Consider the following 19,647-nt stretch of genomic DNA (forward strand, 5'->3'; position numbering starts at 1 on the left):
GAGAGGAAGGGGTGAAGAGGGTGGGAGATAAAGGGGTGGAGAGGATGGGACAGAGAGGAAGGGGTGAAGAGGGTGGGAGATAAAGGGGTGGAGAGGATGGGACAGAGAGGAAGGGGTGAAGAGGGTGGGAGATAAAGGGGTGGAGAGGATGGGACAGAGAGGAAGGGGTGAAGAGGGTGGGAGATAAAGGGGTGGAGAGGATGGGACAGAGAGGAGGGGGTGAAGAGGGTGGGAAAGAGAGGAGGGGGTGGATAGGGGAGGAGAGAGGGCAGGAGAGGGAGAGAACAGGAATAAAAAGGAGAGTAGAGAGAAAGGGAGGCGGTGAACACAGATAGAGAGAAAGGGAACAGAGAGAGAGAGATGGAGGGAAAGGGAAGAGAAAAGGGAGAGAGAGGTCAGTGGAAATTGTGGTGGGTGGATGTCAGTTCATACAGTCTGTTAAACAAACACATTTGTCGTAAATTAATGTGAAAGTGTTCATGTAGGGTTGAGCTGGCAGGGGAGAGGGGAGGCTAGCCAGAATAAAACTATGCTGTCCAGAACAGAACCTAGATTACATCAGTCTAAAAATGAGAGCAGGCCACCCATTCTCCAACAAGCACACATGCACATGCAATCACTCTCTCTCTGTTTCTTATTTTTCTCTCTCGCTCTTTCCAGGCTGAACCATGTGGGTTTTTTACACACATGGAGCAGAAACTGATACCCAGTAAACTGAAAACACACACACACAATCTTGAAAACTGTTTGTGAGTGTATATGAATGTGCATGAGTGTTTGTGTGTGTAGTTGTGGGGGAGCCTGCATGTGTCCAGTCCACAATCGAAATTGAGAGGTATTTATGGATGTATATGTGTGTTTGTGTGTGTCATTGGCGACTGGTGCCACTTAAGATGAGGGAGGATGATAATTGTTGTCATGAGCATGGCCTTATTTCTATTACAGCATAATGGATGACTGTCATTCATATTCCATTCACCCAGATCAATGTAACATCAATAGGTTTAGGCTATTACATGATACTCTAATTTCCCCTATACACATTGTCGTGTCTCTGGCATCATTAAAGTGAAGACTGTTATTTTATCAAATCAATTCTCTGTAATTATTATTAAACTAATCATGTAAATGTAATTAACTACGAAGTTGGGGCACCAAGGAAAATCTTCAGATTACAAAGTTATAATTTTCCTAATATAACTCTTCTAATTAATAAATAATTATTTACCTCACGTTAGTCTCATTCCAAACATTGTAAATTGTTGGTTATCTGCACAAACCCAGCCTTTACTATGAATCATCCATACACCAATTGTCTTAATCATTTATTTACTAACTAATTAAATAATCACAGAAATGCATAAACAAACAAACAGTAGATATGGTTGCAAGGAAATGATAGGGGAGGTTGCCTAGTGGGCTGAGCCGATATGACGGCTTGGTGAACAAACGGACGTGGGTGTGGACTGAGAAGGGCGGGAAAGACACAAATGAAATGCTAATCCTCTCCACACGAACGCTCACTCATTCGGGAATAATTGCAATCAATATATATTTACGCTCAGTGTGTCGTCGTGATCTCTGTTGGAACTGTCCGTCTTTCTTCAGAGTACCATTCAGAAATGTTCTCATGGTATAGATGTTTCGGCAGTTGTCGGTCTTCCCATCCCAGGTTGACATCATTTCTAGCTGCAGACTAGTAATTAGTATCTAAGATTTGCTCTTATTCTGTCAGGATCGATAGTCTCAGAGTTGAACCATTTCCCGCGTGTAGCCAATGCTTCACGTGGTATGGTTAGGAATTCAACAACCATTACAACCTTAGCTTAAACTGAGATTTTTGTGGTCGCTACTCAAACCTTTGCCCCCTCAGCTGACTGAGGTATGCACGGTCTGAAGAGGTTTTATTCGTAACAGTAGAAAAGTGCTGTTCTATGACACCAAATCATGTCTGTGCTCACGGGGCAGGCCAATGACTTAGTTAAACTTTAAAGGGAATACAATTATCTTTCATTGAAGGTTTAACATCACCTTACATTATTTCACAAATAGTTTAATCTTTCCTCTTTCATTTTATACAAGAATCAGATGCAAACCATAATTGAGAAAAGTACATATACAGAGATATAGTCATGTGTGTTTCCTGTCCTCTCTGAGGTCACCAAATGAAACACACTCGTCATACCCATCCCTTAAGTGTCCACGGACCATTCCCACAAGTGGACATTTTGTATCAAATCCTCATTTTGGGGATTTATGAGTTCGCCATGTGAAATCCTTTGTTCTCTCTGTGTCTCTTTCTGCATGGCCAGGGGGAGAGAGTCTCCTCCAGGAACTTAGAACCTGAGATAACAGAACCTGGGTGTAGGAGAGAGAGAGGGGCCACTAGCTAAACCCAAAAAGGGCCACGTCATGACACCATCATGAGGTTGCTACAACCTAGCCTATGAATGAAAGTTTACAATGTAGCTGGGTGCACAGGTAGAGAGTAATCAAGGTGACAGACAGTGACACATTCAATGCCGCCTTGCACACTCTTGCCTGCATCTCGATTTTGGGAGTAATCATTAGTCCAACAGTTGAAAATATGAATTTCTATTGGACAAATTCAGGTATTTTTTTATCCCTGCGTCTTTCCGTTAGCTTCCGTTTAAGAAACGTTTTCAACAGAATCGGCGTAGAGTTCACTTTCATAGCAGTCACATAAAAACAGCATATATTTTATATATATATATAAAGTGGGGCAAAAAAGTATTTAGTCAGCATAATTTGCAAATAAATTCATTAAAAATCCTACAATGTGATTTTCTGGATTTTGTTTTCTCATTTTGTCTGTCATAGTTGAAGTGTACCTATGATGAAAATGACAGGCCTCTCTCATCTTTTTAAGTGGGAGAACTTGCACAATTGGTGGCTGACTAAATACTTTTTTGCCCCACTGTTTAGTTTAGTTTAGTTTATTTTATTTTTACAGGGACAGTGCACATTAATTTTCAACCGCAGTCCCTGGGCAGGTTATTAAAAACAATTACAATATAGACAATAGCACCATAGAACAAGCAAGACATAGCAACATAGGACAAGCAAGACATAGCATACAGACAGAGCAACATAGAACAAAAAGCAGCAAAGTGTTTCCACACCTCACAAGCTACAGACAACAGACAACATGGAAAGCGGCAACACACAGCTAGGGACCATGTTCACAAATCTGATGGACCTTTAGCCAGGTCTTCAAGCATTTTGTGAAAGTGTGATATGTGGTGCAGTTATGTGTGTCTGATGGCAGTGTATTCCAGACATGGGAAGCTCTCACAGAGAATGCAGATTTACTAAAGGTGCTTTTCCTTAGGGGAACTATACAGTCACCTCTCATGGCAGACCTTGTGGATCTGCTGCCATATGTCTGGGTTTTCTGTTTAACAAAAATATTGAGTGGAGGGGGAGCCAGGCCATTAAGGATCTTGAATACAAGACATGCGTCGGTGTATTGCACAAGATTTTCCCAACTCAAGCGCTCATGCTTTCTAAGGATGTGACAATGATGATGGCTATTGGGCTTCCTATCAAGCACTTTGAGAGCCTGTTTGTAGACAGACTGAATAGGTTTTAATGTTGTACAGCAAGCTTGGGCCCAACTAGTCAAGCAGTATGTTAAGTGGGGGAGTATCATAGAATTGAAGTACAGTTTTGCTACCTCTGTAGTCAAACAATTTCGTATAAATCGGAAATTAGCTAGGTTGAATTTGGTTATTTGAATTACCTTTTTCACATGCTTTTTAAAAGAGAGGTTGGAATCAAGTATGATGCCAAGGTACTTAAAATCGGATACCACCTGTATATATAATTCCTTCCCACAACCATCTATGTGCTCTCCTCTCACCTTGTCTCTTTGCTTGTGGACTTGTGCACAACACATCAGTTGTCTGTAACCAGGCAAAAAAATACCTTTCCAACGAAACCCTCATATCATGACCGCTACACAAATCCTACATCGTTGTCACATCATAGTAAGCATAGCTACTAGAACTAACTCATTAGTAAACCCACTACAATCATGCAGTACAGTGTACTGTCAGAAGGCAGATTAGCAGTTACACCGGTGGGCCGGTGGCAATGAATTAATAAAACCAAAAGCTTACCTTGACTTAGAAGAGTTCCCGTGTTGGATAGCCATTGCCTGCTAGCTAACACAGCATACCTCTCTTTTTGAGCCAGGTGTTTGAGTAGGCTAAACTAGCTAGCTGCATATGCTAGCTAAATGAAAGTTTTAAAAAATACAACCAAATATAGTTAGCGCTCTCTCTCTCTCTTGCTTCTCCTTAATTTAGGAATAAATGAATTTGTTCAAAACTGTTCAACTATTGTCTTCCTCTCTCTTTGAGTCAACTACTCACCACATTTTATGCACTGCACTGCAGTGCTAGCTAGTTTTAATTGATGCTTTCAGCAATAGATTCATTATCTGATCTTTTGATTGGATGGACAGCATGTCAGTTCATGCAGCAAGAGCTCTGATAGGTTGGAGGACGTCCTCTGGAAGTTGACGTAATTACTGTGCAAGTCTATAGAAAGGGGTGAGAACCATGAGCCTCGTAGGTTTTATATTGAGGTCAATGTACCTAGAGGAAGACAGAAGCTAGCTGTCCACCGGCTACACCATGGTGTTACCCTACAGAGTGCTGTTGAGGATACTGTAGACCTTCAATTTAAAACAGTGTGTTTTAATCAGTTATTTGGTGATGTGAATATATTTAGCATAGTCTTATCTAAAAAGGATAACTTTAATGTTTCACTATTTTATTTGTATGAAATTCACTGAGGAGGATGGTACTCCCCTTCCTCCTCTGAGGAGCCTCCACTGTGGGTGTGTGTCCGCGCACATGTGTGTATACAGTACCTGCCGTATCTAGCAGCTGTAGACTCAGACCACTGACTGGAGGCAGAGATGTCTTCATCCTGAATTTGTCCTCCGGACATCCCCAGAGGGTACCGACACACACCTACAACACAACTCAGCTTTTAGTACAAGCATGCATGTGCGCACCCATGCAAATCCACACATATATGCAAAGCATATACAGTTGAAGTCTGAAGTTTACATACAACTTAGCCAAACACATTTAAACTCGGTTTTTCACAAACCCTGACATTTAATCCTAGTAATAATTCCCTGTCTTAGGTCAGTTAGGATCACCACTTTATTTTAAGAATGTGGAATGTCAGAATAATAGTAGAGAGAATTATTTATTTCAGCTTTTATTTTTTTCATCACATTCCCAGTGGGTTCAGAAGCTTACACTCAATTAGTATTTGGTAGCATTGTCTTTAAATAGCTTAACTTGGGTCAAATGTTTCGGGTAGCCTTCCACAAGCTTCCCACAATAAGTTGGGTGAATTTTGGCACATTCCTCCTGACAGAGCTGGTGTAACTGAGTCAGGTTTGTAGGCCTCCTTGCTTGCATATGCTTTTTCAGTTCTGCCCACAAAATTTCTATAGGATTGAGGTCAGGGCTTTGTGATGGCCACTCCAATACCTTGACTTTGTTGTCCTCAAGCTATTTTGCCACAACTTTGGAAGTATGCTTGGGGTCATTGTCCATTTGAAAGACCCATTTGCGACCAAGATTTAACTTCCTGATGTCTTGAGATGTTGCTTCAATATATCCACATAATTTTCCTTTCCTATTGATGCCATCTATTTTGTGAAGAGCACCAGTCCCTCCTGCAGCAAAGCACCGCCACAACTTGATGCTGCCACCCCCGTCCTTCACGGTTGGGATGTTGTTCTTCGGCTTGCAAGACTCCCCCTTTTTCCTCCAAACATAACGATGGTCATTACGACCAAACAGTTCTATTTTTGCTTCATCAGACCAGAGGACATTTCTCCAAAAAGTACAATGTTTGTCCCCATGTGCAGTTGATAACCAGTCTGGGTTTTTCATGGCGGTTTTGGAGTAGTAGCCTCTTCCTTGCTGAGCGGCCTTTTAGGTTATGTTGATATAGGACTTGTTTTACTATGGACATTGATACTTTTGTACCCGTTTCCTCCAGCATCTTCACAAGGTCCTTTGCTATTGTTCTGGGATTTATTGGCACTTTTCGCACCAAGTACATTCATCTCTAGGAGACAGAACGCGTCGCCTTCCTGAGCTGTTTGACAGCTGCGTGGTCCCATGGTGTTTATACTTGCGTATTATTGTTTGTTCAGATGAACGTGCTACCTTCAGGCGCTTGGCAATTGCTCCCAAGGATGAACCAGACATGTGGAGGTCTTCAACTTTTTTTCTGAGGTCTTGGCTGATTTCTTTTGATTTTCCCATGATGTCAAGCAAAGATGCACTGAGTTTGAAGGTAGGCCTTGAAATACATCCACAGGTACACCTCCAATTGACTCAAATGATGTCAATCCGAAGCTTATAAAGCCATGTCATTGTTTTCTGGAATTTTCCAAGCTGTTTAAAGGCAAGGTACAGTCAACTTATTGTATGTAAACCTCTGACCCACTGGAATTGTGATCAAGTGAATTATACGCAAAATAATTTGTCTGTAAACAATTGTTGGAAAAATTACTTGTGTCATGCACAAAGTAGATGTCCTAACCTACTTGCCAAAACTATAGATTGTTAACAAGAAACTTGTGGAGTGGTTGAAAAATTAATTTCAATGACTCCAACCTAAGTGTATGTAAACTTCCGACTTCATCTGTAAGCCAGGAATCATCTACTATATTCAGCTGCGGGGCAATTTCTTTGGTCGGGGTGCCAGAACATAATTACAAATAATTTGTTGACTGCAAATTGACCGCAAGAAGCCCAAACAGATATAATATTTGATTAAAACATATTCATTTCAAACCTTGCTTACATTTGTATATGATCACGTCCCTATTATGCATGGAAATACTTGGGAACAGATTCCCCCAAATGAAAATCACTTGGAGCTCATTTCCTGGTGTTTTTACAGTTTATGTCCAACAATGAAAATGTAACCCCCCAAAAAAACGTTCTTTGGGGAGCCAAATAAAACCACACACAACCAAATTCGGCCCGCGGGCCGCAGGTTGGGATCCCTAATATAGGCAATAGCTCAAGAAATATTCAGGTCTGGACCACCTCCGCTACACCAAGTTGTGTGGTAGTAACTTTTACAGGCTGACTACACTGCTCGCATTGCGTGCGCGAGCGTTGCAAAATACATGTAGAAATCTATATTATTCAATTATTGCATCCACACTGCTCGCGTGCGCCAACGAGCGTCTGCGTTGCCAAGGGCTAAAATAGAAGTCAGTTCTATTTCTGACGCAGATCGCGCTGCAAGTCCTGCCTCTCCCATCTCCTCATTGGTTTATAGAAGCAGGTACCCACGTGCCATCTCCTCATTGGTTATACCCACGTGGGTGACTGAAAGACGAACGAGGTCGTGGCGGTAATGCACCTAATTTATGAATGTTGCCAATCGCAATATAAAGTCAAAAGAAGAAAAAGCCTAGGAGGAGAGATGACTAAATCAAATCAAATTGTATTCGTCACATACACATGGTTAGCAGATGTTAGTGCGAGTGTAGCGAAATGCTTGTGCTTCTAGTTCCGACAACTAGAAATGATTCAGTTGACCATTTGATGTGTGGATTAATTGTCGGAGTAGAGGACCTTGTGTATTTCAGGTAAAATAACAACTCAATGTTTATAGCCCAGGACAAATTATCTAGTGACAGCAAGCTAGCTAAATTGGACAAATTAGCTAGCAACTGCAAGCTAGCTAGCTAAATTGCAATAAATGTTTAATGCTTTTCGACCTGTCCCCAAATTAATGTAATTGGTTAAGAGTTTGTTTTGATATTTTAACCTGCGTGTCGTGATCGCGTTTGGTGTGGGGGGGGACAAAATACAAATATGCACGATGGCGCACGGGCGCTGCCGGTTTGGGTTCTGTGTTACTGGTGGGAGTGCTGAGCTCTCAGACAAACCCATAGTCTTTATTGACCAGGCTTTTCTGTCTAATCACAAACATACACCCGCCTACTACTTTCTTCTACAATAAAAACACGTTTATGTTTTGTCTTGCCTATTCACCGTCTGAATGGCACACATACACAGTCTGTGTTTCAATTGTCTGAAGGTTTTATAATCTCCTCCCCTTCATATACACTGATTCAAGTGGATTTAACAAGTGGCATCAGTAAGGGATCATAGCTTTCACCTGGTCAGTCTGTCATGAAAAGATCAGCGGTTCTTAATGTTTTGTATACTCAGTGTAGATGGTATCTATTCACTTTTACAAGCCTGAAATAGAATATCCTTTACTTTTGTTGCTGTTTCTAAGAGTAAAAATAAAAGGTGATTTTCCATCAATATAATCCCAGCAGGGCTGAGTGTATATTGAGTATTTATTGAGGTTTATGGTTTATAATCACTGCTTCAACTGTCTTCTCTACTCAGTAGAAAACTGATGTTAACAATTAACTTGAATACAACCCAACCAATGTCTTAGATGATTATGCAGAACATTTCAGCAAACTGTATAGATGTCCTGTTTGAGTGTGAGTGTGTGGGTGTACAGTGTGAGTGTACAGTGTGAGTGTGTAGGTGTACAGTGTGAGTGTACAGTGTGAGTGTACAGTGTGAGTGTGTGGGTGTACAGTGTGAGTGTACAGTGTGAGTGTGTAGGTGTACAGTGTGAGTGTACAGTGTGAGTGTACAGTGTGAGTGTGTGGGTGTACAGTGTGAGTGTACAGTGTGAGTGTACAGTGTGAGTGTGTGGGTGTACAGTGTGAGTGTACAGTGTGAGTGTACAGTGTGAGTGTGTGGGTGTACAGTGTGAGTGTACAGTGTGAGTGTGTGGGTGTACAGTGTGAGTGTACAGTGTGAGTGTGTGGGTGTACAGTGTGAGTGTACAGTGTGAGTGTACAGTGTGAGTGTGTAGGTGTACAGTGTGAGTGTACAGTGTGAGTGTACAGTGTGAGTGTGTGAGTGTACAGTGTGAGTGTACAGTGTGAGTGTGTGGGTGTACAGTGTGAGTGTACAGTGTGAGTGTACAGTGTGAGTGTGTGGGTGTACAGTGTGAGTGTACAGTGTGAGTGTACAGTGTGAGTGTACAGTGTGAGTGTGTGGGTGTACAGTGTGAGTGTACAGTGTGAGTGTACAGTGTGAGTGTGTGGGTGTACAGTGTGAGTGTACAGTGTGAGTGTACAGTGTGAGTGTGTGGGTGTACAGTGTGAGTGTACAGTGTGAGTGTACAGTGTGAGTGTGTGGGTGTACAGAGTGAGTGTACAGTGTGAGTGTACAGTGTGAGTGTACAGTGTGAGTGTACAGTGTGTGCGCACAGGGTTGACTGGTCAGTAGGAGAGGCAGAGGAAATGCAAGGGGACACTTGGTGAGAGAGAGAGAGTGTTTCTGTAGTGTATAGTATGATGGATGGTCACAGAGAGTAGAGGAGGTGGTGCAGGCCAGGGGGACTCTCCCTTCAGCATGGCCCCTCAGCTCAGCTCTGTCTGAGACACAGGAAAGTCTTTGTGAAACTGCCAGAAACAGCACACAGAACACACAACGCTCAAGGCCCTTTCTGTCCTCCCTCGCTTTTTTATCCTTCCTTTCTGTCCTCTCTCTCTCTTACAAATATTTGCTTAAAAGTCAAGATGGGGAAACCTTGCAGAGTTCGTCCTGGCAGTGATGGTGAGATTCAATTCAGAAAGAGATCAGTCCCAAAACAAAAAATTATTCCTGATGTGAGACTGCCTTTTTTCTCCTCTGCAGATCCCTGATCCTCCCTTCCATCCTCCCCCTTTCTTTATCTTCCCCTGACCTCCTCCATCACTCCCCTCCCTCATGCCCCAACAGACATCAGCCATAATTTACATTTACATTTAAGTCATTTAGCAGACGCTCTTATCCAGAGCGACTTACAAATTGGTGCGTTCACCTTAAGACATCCAGTGGAACAGCCACTTTACAATAGTGCATCTAAATCTTTTAAGGGGGGGGGGTGAGAAGGATTACTTTATCCTATCCTAGGTATTCCTGAAAGAGGTGGGGTTTCAGGTGTCTCCGGAAGGTGGTGATTGACTCCGCTGTCCTGGCGTCGTGAGGGAGTTTGTTCCACCATTGGGGGGCCAGAGCAGCGAACAGTTTTGACTGGGCTGCGCGGGAACTGTACTTCCTCAGTGGTAGGGAGGCGAGCAGGCCAGAGGTGGATGAACGCAGTGCCCTTGTTTGGGTGTAGGGCCTGATCAGAGCCTGGAGGTACTGAGGTGCCGTTCCCCTCACAGCTCCATAGGCAAGCACCATGGTCTTGTAGCGGATGCGAGCTTCAACTGGAAGCCAGTGGAGAGAGCGGAGGAGCGGGGTGACGTGAGAGAACTTGATAATCATCACACACTTCTCATATTTCCAGTCTATTAGTGGTAATCTTGGTAATAGAATTGCAATCAAATGTGATAACATCTGCAATTGTATTTGGAAACATTTAATTGGCTCTCCAGGCAGTTCAGATACTCGATCCTGGACCCCCAGGTTTGGGAAACCCTTCCATAAGTGAGAAAAACATCCATAACAATTTTACTGCAGTTTACTCACCTCTGGTAAAATAATGTTTCAAATAAAATCACGCTGCAGATTATAGTATATTTGATAATTTTTCACAGATCTGTGCTCTTTTGCGTGTTGAAAATATTTCCCTAATGAGTGGTGGAGGTTGGGCTAGTTGACCATGGTATTTCACCACTGGTCTGAGTGAACGAAGAGAAACATGAGTCCATTCACATACAGGTGTCCACTGCAAACAGAGGCAGGGAGAAAGAGAACCAGAGAGAGAAAGAGAAATAGGGGAAGACGAGTCCTGAATTTGCAGACATTGATAGTTTATTGATTTCAGACTAGAGTAACTGAAAAATCACATTATTTACATGTCTTATTACTTAATATTGCGTGAATGAAGCTCATGATATTATTGTCACAGCAGGACACAAATACAACAGAATGAAACTCTGAACAACAACATTATCTGCGATTCACTTGGTGAAAATAAGTAAACGGATCTATAATAAATATAATGTTCCATCAACTACAGACAGACAGATCCAAATGCTCAGCCCACAGACAAAGGAGGAGAAGGCAGAGAAAGTGTTTGATATTTCCTGGGATATAGTTGGTGAAAATAAGAGTCATTACCAGTGGCAGACTGGTAAGTCACCAAGTCAGACTCCATCCTAAACTAAATCATGCATAAAGCATATATATCAGTGGGGAGAACAACTATTTGATCCCCTGCTGAATTTGCAGGTTTTCCTACTTACAAAGCATGTAGAGGTCTGTAATTTTTATCATAGGTACACTTCAACTGTGAGAGACAGAATCTAAAACAAAAATCCAGAAAATCACATTGTATGATTTTTAAGTAATTAATTTGCATTTAATTGCATGACATAAGTATTTGATCACCTACCAACCAGTAAGAATTCCGGCTTTTCTTTAAGAAGCCCCCCTGTTCTCCACTCATTACCTGTATTGACTGCACCTGTTTGAACTTGTTACCTGTATTAAAGACACCTGTCCACACACTCAATCAAACAGACTCCAACCTCTCCACAATGGCCAAGACCAGAGGATGTTATGACATCAGGGATAAAATTGTAGACCTGCACAAGGCTGGGATGGGCTACAGGACAATAGGCAAGCAGCTTGGTGAGAAGGCAACAACTGTTGGCGCAATTATTAGAAAATGGAAGAAGTTCAAGATGACGGTCCATCAGCCTCGGTCTGGGGCTCCATGCAAGATCTCACCTCGTGGGGCATCAATGATCATGAGGAAGGTGAGGGATCAGCCCAGAACTACACGCAGGACCTGGTCAATGACCTGAAGAGAGCTGGGACCACAGTCTCAAAGAAAACTATTAGTAACACACTACGCCGTCATGGATTAAAATCCTGCAGTGCACGCAAGGTCCCCCTGCTCAAACCAGCGCATGTCCAGGCCCATCTGAAGTTTGCTAATGACCATCTGGATGATCCAGAGGAGGAATGGGAGAAGGTCATGTGGTCTGATGAGACAAAAATATAGCTTTTTGGTCTAAACTCCACTCGTCGTGTTTGGAGGAAAAAGAAGGATGAGTACAATCCCAAGAACACCATCCTAACCGTGAAGCATGGAGGTGGAAACATCATTCTTTGGGGATGCTTTTCTGCAAAGGGGACAGGACGACTGCACCGTATTGAGGGGAGGATGGATGGGGCCATGTATCGCGAGATCTTGGCCAACAACCTCCTTCCCTCAGTAAGAGCATTGATATTGGGTCGTGGCTGGGTCTTCCAGCATGACAACGACCCGAAACACACAGGCAACTAAGGAGGCAACTAAGGAGTGGCTCCGTAAGAAGCATCTCAAGGTCATGGAGTGGCCTAGCCAGTCTCCAGACCCGAACCCAATAGAAAATCTTTGGAGGGAGCTGAAAGTCCGTATTGCCCAGCGGCAGCCCCGAAACCTGAAGGATCTGGAGAAGGTCTGTATGGAGGAGTGGGCCAAAATCCCTGCTGCAGTGTGTGCAAACATGGTCAAGAACTACAGGAAACGAATGATCTCTGTAATTGTAAACAAAGGTTTCTATAACAAATCATACAATGTGATTTTCTGGATTTTTTTTAGACTCCGTCTCTCACGGTTGAAGTGTACCTATGATAAAAATTACAGACCTCTACATGCTTTGTAAGTAGGAAAACTTGCAAAATCGGCAGTGTATCAAATACTTGTTCTCCTCACTCAATATATAGAGAGGGGGGGGGTAGAGAGAGAGAGAGAGAGAGAGAGAGGAGAGGAGAGAGAGAGGACCCCTGTAACGTCACCATTGGCTAATACACTCTTACAGGTCATGCACGCACACAGCATACACACACCGATCCAGCTCCAAGTGGCTTCTTTCCCTCTCTCACCACTTATTTTTTTTCTATGTGCCCTGGCCAGTGAAAGGCAGGCTTGTTCCATCGTGTTTGCTGTCTAACCACAGGCTCCAGGCTCTGATATTATAGTAAATTTAGTTTGTGACCGTCTCGCGTAAACTCTCATAACCTTTCTATTGTATTAATATGAGAGCAATATCGCAGAGGCTCAAGATAGGCTAAAACAACTGGATGACCTGACCTTGGTGGGAGTTGAAGATATATATTGTGTGTGTGTGTGTGTGTGTGTGTGTGTGTGTGTGTGTGTGTGTGCATGCAGAGGATCCAGCTATCCCACTGGAGTCTGTGGTTAATGCATTCCAGACATTCTGACAGCAGGAATGTACATGGAAAGGGGCTTGCCATGTGTATTTGCTGGGATTGTTGTTCACCACTTAGAAGTGGTGGAGTGCAGAGTACCAATGGATCGGAACATGGCCAAAGTTACTTTAAATTCATTCAACAAAATGTTCTAAATCCAAAATATGCCCCATTGTGGGACAATCATTTTGAAGACAAGTGAGGGAGAAATCATCATTATTTCCATATTTCAAATCCTCTAGACTAGACAAAGACTTCCTAAACGCAAGAGAATGGATGAGGGAATTGTGTGTCTGTCCAATAAGCTATATCTTTATGTCCTTTGTCACTCAACAAATTTGCTATGAGTTTTGTTGACTCCAGCACAGGTCTTACTGTGTCTAACTACCATTCTGTTGCATGGATGAAGAAAAATAAATATCAGAATGCAGAAAATTTGCATGGCTGCATTTAGTAGCACTGAGAGGCAATGTGATGACAACTTTCCACTTTTTAAAATCCTTGAACAGTGCTGTTATACCATCTCTGTCTTTCCTATTTCCACTCTGAGTGGGCGACAAGATTTTCACTGTAGACTGGGAGCCATATAGAGACTCTGGAATAAGGCTTTAGTAGAGATAGATGGAGGAGAAATAGAGAGGGACTATAAGGCTGGAGTAGAGATGGAGCAAGAGAGAAAAACTGTATAACGCTGGACTATACATGAAGTAATAGAGATAGGTGAAAGCTGGACACTGTCAAGATGATCCACTCTGCTGTATATCTGGTAAACCAGATCAGAGACTTCTATCAACTGTCATAACGAGATGTAGAGAGGCCTGAAAACAACCACAGCACCCACCACTGCCCTGTCCCTTTGGAGAGAACACCCTCTTCTTAAAACCTACTCTCTCGCTCAGCCTGCCATTATAGCAACATGCTAGGCTTAAAGATCAGCCACATTGTAGGCTGTAAAATACACACATGAATGGAGAGAAGGGCGTGTCAAGTGTGTGTGTCACTCCACTGAAACATATGTTAAAGTTGTTATGTATGATCATGAAAGTCCACGAAAACGAATTGTCATTTCGCTGCACCAAGCTACAGATAAATACAAGTTTACAGCATATGAAACATAGCCTTTGTTTACTTTTAGGCGCCCCAGACGAGTTAGTGAAAAATGTTCTGGTGTGTTTGTAGTTTGCCGTGAGCAGGATGTAATTAAACAGCAATGTTAATGTGGAGGACTGACTGTACAATTATCTCCCTCAGAGTATAGACTGCCACGCCACAGCTGTAAAAGACCTCAAAGCACACACGCACGTGCAGACGCGCAGGCTCTCGTGTACACACACACACACTCCTAGGTCTATTGCTTGGCCCTGTGCCCTGCTCTTTTATACAATTCTAAACTTATATTTAATGAAAGCAGCTCTATGATGTTGTGACACATACTACAGTCCAAGGTCATTGCATTTCTCAGGACTTGATGATGGCTGTTGCCAAGGTGTTAGTGCTCCATCTCTGCACACCAAATGTTGCCACTGGGTTTCCTAGTAAAATATAATTGGTCGTCTCATTGACATCACACTTTCCCTCAGTGAACCACCCCTAGAGTGGGAACAGAACAGTGGAGAGACCCATGGACAACAGAACAGTGGAGAGACCCATGGACAACAGAACAGTGGAGAGACCCATGGACAACAGAACAGTGAAGACCCATGGACAACAGAACAGTGGAGAGACCCATGGACAACAGAACAGTGGAGACCCATGGACAACAGAACAGTGGAGACCCATGGACAACAGAACAGTGGAGACCCATGGACAACAGAACAGTGGAGACCCATGGACAACAGAACAGTGGAGACCCATGGACAACAGAACAGTGGAGACCCATGGACAACAGAACAGTGGAGAGACCCATGGACAACAGAACAGTGAAGAGACCCATGGACAACAGATCAGTCGAGAGACCCATGGACAACAGAACAGTGAAGACCCATGGACAACAGAACAGTGGAGAGACCCATGGACAACAGAACAGTGGAGACCAATGGACAACAGAACAGTGGAGACCCATGGACAACAGAACAGTGGAGAGACCCATGGACAACAGAACAGTGGAGACCCATGAACAACAGAACAGTGGAGACTCATAAACAACAGAACAGTTGAGACCCATGGACAACAGATCAGTGGAGAGACCCATGGACAACAGAACAGTGAAGAGACCCATGGACAACAGATCAGTGGAGAGACCCATGGACAACAGAACAGTGAAGAGACCCATGGACAACAGAACAGTGGAGACCCATTGACAACAGAACAGTGGAGACCCATGGACAACAGAACAGTGAAGAGACTCATGAACAACAGAACAGTGGAGACCCATGGACACCAGATCAGCGGAGAGACCCATGGACAACAGAACAGTGGAGACCCATGGACAACAGAACAGTGGAGAGACCCATGGACAACAGAACAGTAGAGGGACCCATGGACAACAGAACAGTGGAGAGACCCATGGACAACAGAACAGTGGAGAGACCCATGGACAACAGAACAATGGAGACCCATAGACAACAGAACAGTGGAGACCCATGGACAACAGAACAGTGGAGACCCATGGACAACAGAACAGTGGAGAGGCCCATGGACAACAGAACAGTGAAGAGACCCATGGACAACAGAACAGTGGAGACCCATGAACAACAGAACAGTGAAGAGACCCATGGACAACAGAACAGTGGAGACCCATGAACAACAGAACAGTGAAGAGACCCATGAACAACAGAACAGTGGAGACCCATGGACAACAGATCAGTGGAGAGACCCATGGACAACAGAACAGTGAAGAGATCCATGGACAACAGAACCGTGGAGACTCATGGACAACAGAACAGTGGAGACCCATAGACAACATAACAGTGGAGAGACCCATGGACAGCAGAACAGTGGAAACCCATGGACAACATAACAGTGGAGACCCATGGACAACATAACAGTGGAGACCCATGGACAACAGAACAGTGAAGACCCATGGACAACAGAACAGTGGAGACCCATGGACAACAGAACAGTGGAGACCCATGGAGAGCAGAACAGTGGAGACCCATGTGGACAACAGAACAGTGGAGACCCATGGACAGCAGAACAGTGGAGACCCATGGACAACATAACAGTGGAGACCCATGGACAACAGAACAGTGAAGACCCATGGACAACAGAACAGTGGAGACCCATGGACAACAGAACAGTGGAGACCCATGGAGAGCAGAACAGTGGAGACCCATGTGGACAACAGAACAGTGGAGACCCATGGACAGCAGAACAGTGGAGACCCATGGACAACATAACAGTGGAGACCCATGGACAACATAACAGTGGAGACCCATGGACAACATAACAGTGGAGACCCATGGACAACAGATCAGTGGAGAGACCCATGGACAACATAACAGTGGAGAGATCCATGGACAACAGATCAGTGGAGATACATGGACAACAGAACAGTAGAGGGACCCATGGACAACATAACAGTGGAGAGACCCATGGACAACAGATCAGTGGAGAGACCCATGGACAACAGAACAGTGGAGAGACCCATGGACAACAGAACAGTGGAGAGACCCATGGACAACAGAACAGTGGAGAGATCCATGGACAACAGATCAGTGGAGATATATGGACAACAGAACAGTGGAGACCCATGGACATCAGAACAGTGGAGACCCATGGACAACAGAACAGTGGAGACCCATGGAGAGCAGAACAGTGGAGACCCATGTGGACAACAGAACAGTGGAGACCCATGGACAACATAACAGTGGAGAGATCCATGGACAACAGAACAGTAGAGGGACCCATGGACAACATAACAGTGGAGAGACCCATGGACAACAGATCAGTGGAGACCCATGGACAGCAGAACAGTGGAGAGACCCATGGACAACAGAACAGTGGAGAGATCCATGGACAACAGATCAGTGGAGATACATGGACAACAGAACAGTCGCACTCACATCAAAGAGACAGAGGTAGCAGTTAAGGCCACCAAATGGAAACTGATAAGAGAATTATGTTCTTCAGGTACATAACCCAATTTAATTATATTACTCTCAGTCTGCAAACCAGAATGTGTAAGATCCTGGTCGAATGAAACAGACGGAGGCCCAGCTAAATAGTCAAAAAGGTTTATTCACGGAACGTTCTAAAGTCAAGAATACAAAACAATTTATTTTATACTGACTTCCCACGCCCACACACAAACATACGCACACACACAAACATACGTACACACATACACACAAACAAACGCACACACATGTCCTGCTACGCACACACTGTCTGTCTCACTACCCAGCCGACAGAGATAGTGACCTTGTCCTTGACGTACTCCCCTCTCTCTCCCAAATCTCTAGTCAGGTCGGCACCAAGCTCAGACAGTCTGTGTTTAAAATACCATAAAGACATTGTTTTTACCCTAATTCTGACTAGGACGACACATTTATTGATTATGATTTTATACATTCTAATCAATTCCATACAATTATATGTTTCAGGGCGGAATATTCTAATCATTCAATTAACAGACAATTCTCACTTATCAGAAACACACACACACACACACACACACACACACACACACACACACACACACAACGTTCTCCATACCATTCCCATGCCAACACTCACCTGGGTTAACCTGTGAGGTGACGTCTCCTAACAGGTAGAGCAGGATGATCAGCGGAAAGTGTCGCCCCCACAGGCACTTCATCCCAAAACACACACACACACACACTTTCACACACAGAGGGTCTTCAAACCTGAAATCAATGAGAAAACAACCGTCAGAATATGTCATACAAGTTTAAGTATTTGGACTGTGGTGAAATGAAACAGAGGTTTTAGGGTCTGTATTTGGATCCATGTGGTATATTCAGGCAGTTGGTGCAGTTTCATGTCTTTCCTCCAGGGAACCAGATCATCTGAGAGGTTCAAGGGAAAGCTGCAGCTTTTACTGGAGGAATGGTTTTCATTTGCTCAATAAAGACAATAATTGCTGTCTGAAAGTGGAATTTCCATTCATTCATTATCTTACCACGAGTGAAGAGTGAAAGCATATTAAAATGGCGCGGATAATTTAACATTACAGTAGCCAGCTCTGAGTAATAAAACTGTACATAAAACTATATCCCTACATCTAAATGTAAATACTTTAACATTCTTTAGTAGTTCTCCATCCCCTGGCTGTGTGTGTGTGTGTGAAACATTCTTTAGTAGTTCTCCATCCCCTGGCTCTGTGTAACATTCTTTAGTAGTTCTCCATCCCCTGGCTCTGTGTAACATTCTTTAGTAGTTCTCCATCCCCTGGCTCTGTGTAACATTCTTTAGTAGTTCTCCATCCCCTGGCTCTGTGTGTAACATTCTTTAGTAGTTCTCCATCCCCTGGCTCTGTGTAACATTCTTTAGTAGTTCTCCACCCCCTGGCTCTGTGTGTAACATTCTTTAGTAGTTCTCCATCCCCTGGCTCTGTGTAACATTCTTTAGTAGTTCTCCATCCCCTGGCTCTGTGTGTAACATTCTTTAGTAGTTCTCCATCCCCTGGCTCTGTGTAACATTCTTTAGTAGTTCTCCACCCCCTGGCTCTGTGTAACATTCTTTAGTAGTTCTCCATCCCCTGGCTCTGTGTAACATTCTTTAGTAGTTCTCCATCCCCTGGCTCTGTGTGTAACATTCTTTAGTAGTTCTCCATCCCCTGGCTGTGTGTAACATTCTTTAGTAGTTCTCCATCCCCTGGCTCTGTGTGTAACATTCTTTAGTAGTTCTGCATCCCCTGGCTGTGTGTGTAACATTCTTTAGTAGTTCTCCATCCCCTGGCTGTGTGTGTAACATTCTTTAGTAGTTCTCCATCCCCTGGCTGTGTGTGTGTGTGTGTGTGTGTAGCATTCTTTAGTAGTTCTCCATCCCCTGGCTCTGTGTAACATTCTTTAGTAGTTCTCCATCCCCTGGCTGTGTGTGTGTGTGTGTGTGTGTAGCATTCTTTAGTAGTTCTCCATCCCCTGGCTCTGTGTAACATTCTTTAGTAGTTCTCCATCCCCTGGCTGTGTGTGTGTGTAGCATTCTTTAGTAGTTCTCCATCCCCTGGCTCTGTGTAACATTCTTTAGTAGTTCTCCATCCCCTGGCTCTGTGTGTAACATTCTTTAGTAGTTCTCCATCCCCTGGCTCTGTGTAACATTCTTTAGTAGTTCTCCATCCCCTGGCTGTGTGTGTGTGTGTGTGTGTGTAGCATTCTTTAGTAGTTCTCCATCCCCTGGCTCTGTGTAACATTCTTTAGTAGTTCTCCATCCCCTGGCTGTGTGTGTGTGTAGCATTCTTTAGTAGTTCTCCATCCCCTGGCTCTGTGTAACATTC

At 43.7% G+C, this 19,647-nt stretch overlaps 1 protein-coding gene across 3 annotated transcripts in view; it reads right to left on the minus strand.

Annotated features, from left to right (window-relative positions):
• Positions 1-19,647, minus strand: part of LOC115108550 (discoidin domain-containing receptor 2-like) — a 59,101-nt gene that overhangs the window by 13,187 nt on the left and 26,267 nt on the right. For all 3 annotated transcript variants that reach the window (XM_029633037.2, XM_029633038.2, XM_029633036.2), the window contains exons 2-3: positions 17,928-18,058; positions 4,901-5,003 (exon numbers count right to left, since the gene is read on the minus strand). In XM_029633037.2, the coding sequence (XP_029488897.1) occupies positions 4,901-5,003; positions 17,928-18,009 (185 nt within the window). In that variant the 5' untranslated portion in view covers positions 18,010-18,058. The remainder of the gene's footprint in view (positions 1-4,900; positions 5,004-17,927; positions 18,059-19,647) is intronic.

The sequence above is a fragment of the Oncorhynchus nerka genome, linkage group LG24 (assembly GCF_034236695.1).
Source record: "Oncorhynchus nerka isolate Pitt River linkage group LG24, Oner_Uvic_2.0, whole genome shotgun sequence".
NCBI classification, from domain to species: Eukaryota; Metazoa; Chordata; class Actinopteri; order Salmoniformes; family Salmonidae; genus Oncorhynchus; species Oncorhynchus nerka.